Raw genomic sequence first — 2,127 nt, 5'->3', positions numbered from 1 at the left:
GTTATTAAAATCGTAAAATTAGTTTTTCAGTAATATCGCGACTGGTCTTTACCGGAGCAATATTGCTGCGAAATTATAAGGATTGTATTTTAATAATGCTTAGAGGGAGCTATAGGAGGAGGTGCTTGTCCGGTTCGACCTTTCTTTAGAGGAGTTCACGCACAAGTAAAGAATCCTTAGTGCTTAATTTTATGGTTATACGCTTTAGCATTGTTAGTCAGCCATGCCATTCTTATGGTCTCTGGACTATCTGTCGACATTGTGGCCAGTAAAAATAATGAATTTCTTGCATGAATAAGACTCGGCTTCCTAGTAGAAGAACGTTTGTGCTTGATTTTTGTGGATGTAAAATTGATGAATTGTTTTGTGGTTATTTGCAATTACTTGAAATTTTACATGTTTATATTATTGGTTTTTATTCTCAGCTTGAACGAAAGATGTTTACTACTTGGGAAGTTTATAGTGCGATCCTTAAATCGAAGGAACGCGATTCTGATTCCTATTTGGATTGGAAAAGGAGACTTGACATTGATCAGTTGGCTAGTGATTTGAGGTTGGTCCTCACTAAGGATCGCCCCTCTGCTTATTACATATCAAACAAGGAAAATGATGCTTGTGATCGATGGGATACCGCGAGCGGTCATGTCAAGAAGTTTTTGTTGGCCTCGGTCGGCAATGCTCTTGGCAAGGTTGACAAGCCCGACAGGTCATTGATTGAAGAACCTAAATGGTTTGATGAAATGTCCACCAAGTGTCTCATGAGATCGGTGGTGAACATTTTGAGGAGAACAGTCTTGAAGGAGAACCAAAACATTAACGACTATGTCGTGGAAATGGTTGATGGTTTTGATAGGCTCGAGGAGTTGGGTGGGAAAATAGGCCCAGAAATCCAACAACTCATGATTCTCGACAGACTTCCAAAGAGCTATGAGAAACTAAAGAAAGAGATAATGGACAATCTTTGGCCAACATCTCTTCTAGTACTCTCTAGCAAGCTCATTGAGGCACAAGTCCAGATAAGGAAGATGGAGGGTGGGATGGTCAATAACTCCACTGACCTAAGACGCAAGTCTGACATGGCAGAGAGTTCGAGCCAACCCAATGTGATTAGGAGGAAGACATGATCTTGATCTAGCTATGACATTTATGTTTTGAACAATGAAAGTCTTATTTTGCTTTATTTACATTGTTGAATTTTAAGAGTTTTTTATATTGTTTGGTTTTGATATCATATGGATTATTGATATGGAATTTTATTCCTAGTTTATCAATTATGTTTTTGGATTATCGATGTCATTTTATAATGCTTGCATTATTAGATAAATGAAATTTTGATTATCCAATTATTTATGACATCAAATGTAACATGGTTAATATCAAAATGTTTACTTGTGATTAAATTTGTTGATTCAATTATTATGAAGTTTTCTTCTAGAAATATTGATTATTAAGTTTCTTTAATCCTTAAGTCTTTTGAACCATTATTTTGTTGATGAGTCAATAGAACATTAATGATCGACATGTATTCAATACAAACTAAAATGATCTTATGATCGCGTTTGTTCAAATAAAGGTGTAAGAAAAATAATCACAATAATTGATTACAAGACAAGTAAATTAAATTCAACTAGAGACAAGATAAGTATTTATTATAAATACTAGAAATTCTTGTATAGTAAATATAGTGTGCACATTAAATTTATTTTAATGTTCCAAGCCAAGAGTTGACTATTTGATTAGTTATTATTTTGTTGTGAAAGTGATAATTAAAATAGGGGGAGCTTTTCTTAAATGAATGATTAAATTCTAAGTGTTTAATAAGAGCTTCATAGCTCATTGGCAACTCGATCTAAAATGCGTCCCTAAGCATGCGTGTTTCTAAGTTCTTCATGTTAAGTTCACGACATGGATTCAAGATAATATTTTTAGAACACAAGATTCTCCTACGGGGTTTTGAAAAACAAAAAAAAAAAAACCCTAAAACAAAAATCTAAGCTCACGGTCCACCACTTCATCCCTCCAAACTTATTTACAACAAAGTGTAAAATAAGTTTGTAGAGTCGGTAGGGACGTGAGTGAACTAAAAAAAACGTACCTTGAAAAATTTCGTGTCGAGGCCTGACGGGG

General features: G+C 34.6%; 1 protein-coding gene across 1 annotated transcript; it reads left to right on the top strand.

Annotated features, from left to right (window-relative positions):
* The first annotated feature begins 437 nt into the window (after positions 1-437).
* Positions 438-1,124, top strand: LOC148926619 (uncharacterized). The gene has a single exon (XM_089059191.1). The coding sequence runs from the start codon at positions 438-440 to the stop codon at positions 1,122-1,124; it is 687 nt and encodes a 228-aa protein (XP_088915317.1).
* The last annotated feature ends 1,003 nt before the right edge of the window (positions 1,125-2,127 follow it).

This window comes from Salvia hispanica, chromosome 5, assembly GCF_029641045.1.
Source record: "Salvia hispanica isolate PSC_SH4W2 chromosome 5, Shi_PSC_v1, whole genome shotgun sequence".
Taxonomy (NCBI): domain Eukaryota; kingdom Viridiplantae; phylum Streptophyta; class Magnoliopsida; order Lamiales; family Lamiaceae; genus Salvia; species Salvia hispanica.
This window is presented reverse-complemented; position numbering and strand designations above follow the sequence as displayed.

Coding starts and splice junctions, on each gene's coding strand:
- LOC148926619 (XM_089059191.1), top strand. CDS start 438: ATGTTTACTACTTGGGAAGTTTATAGTGCGATCCTTAAATCGAAGGAA.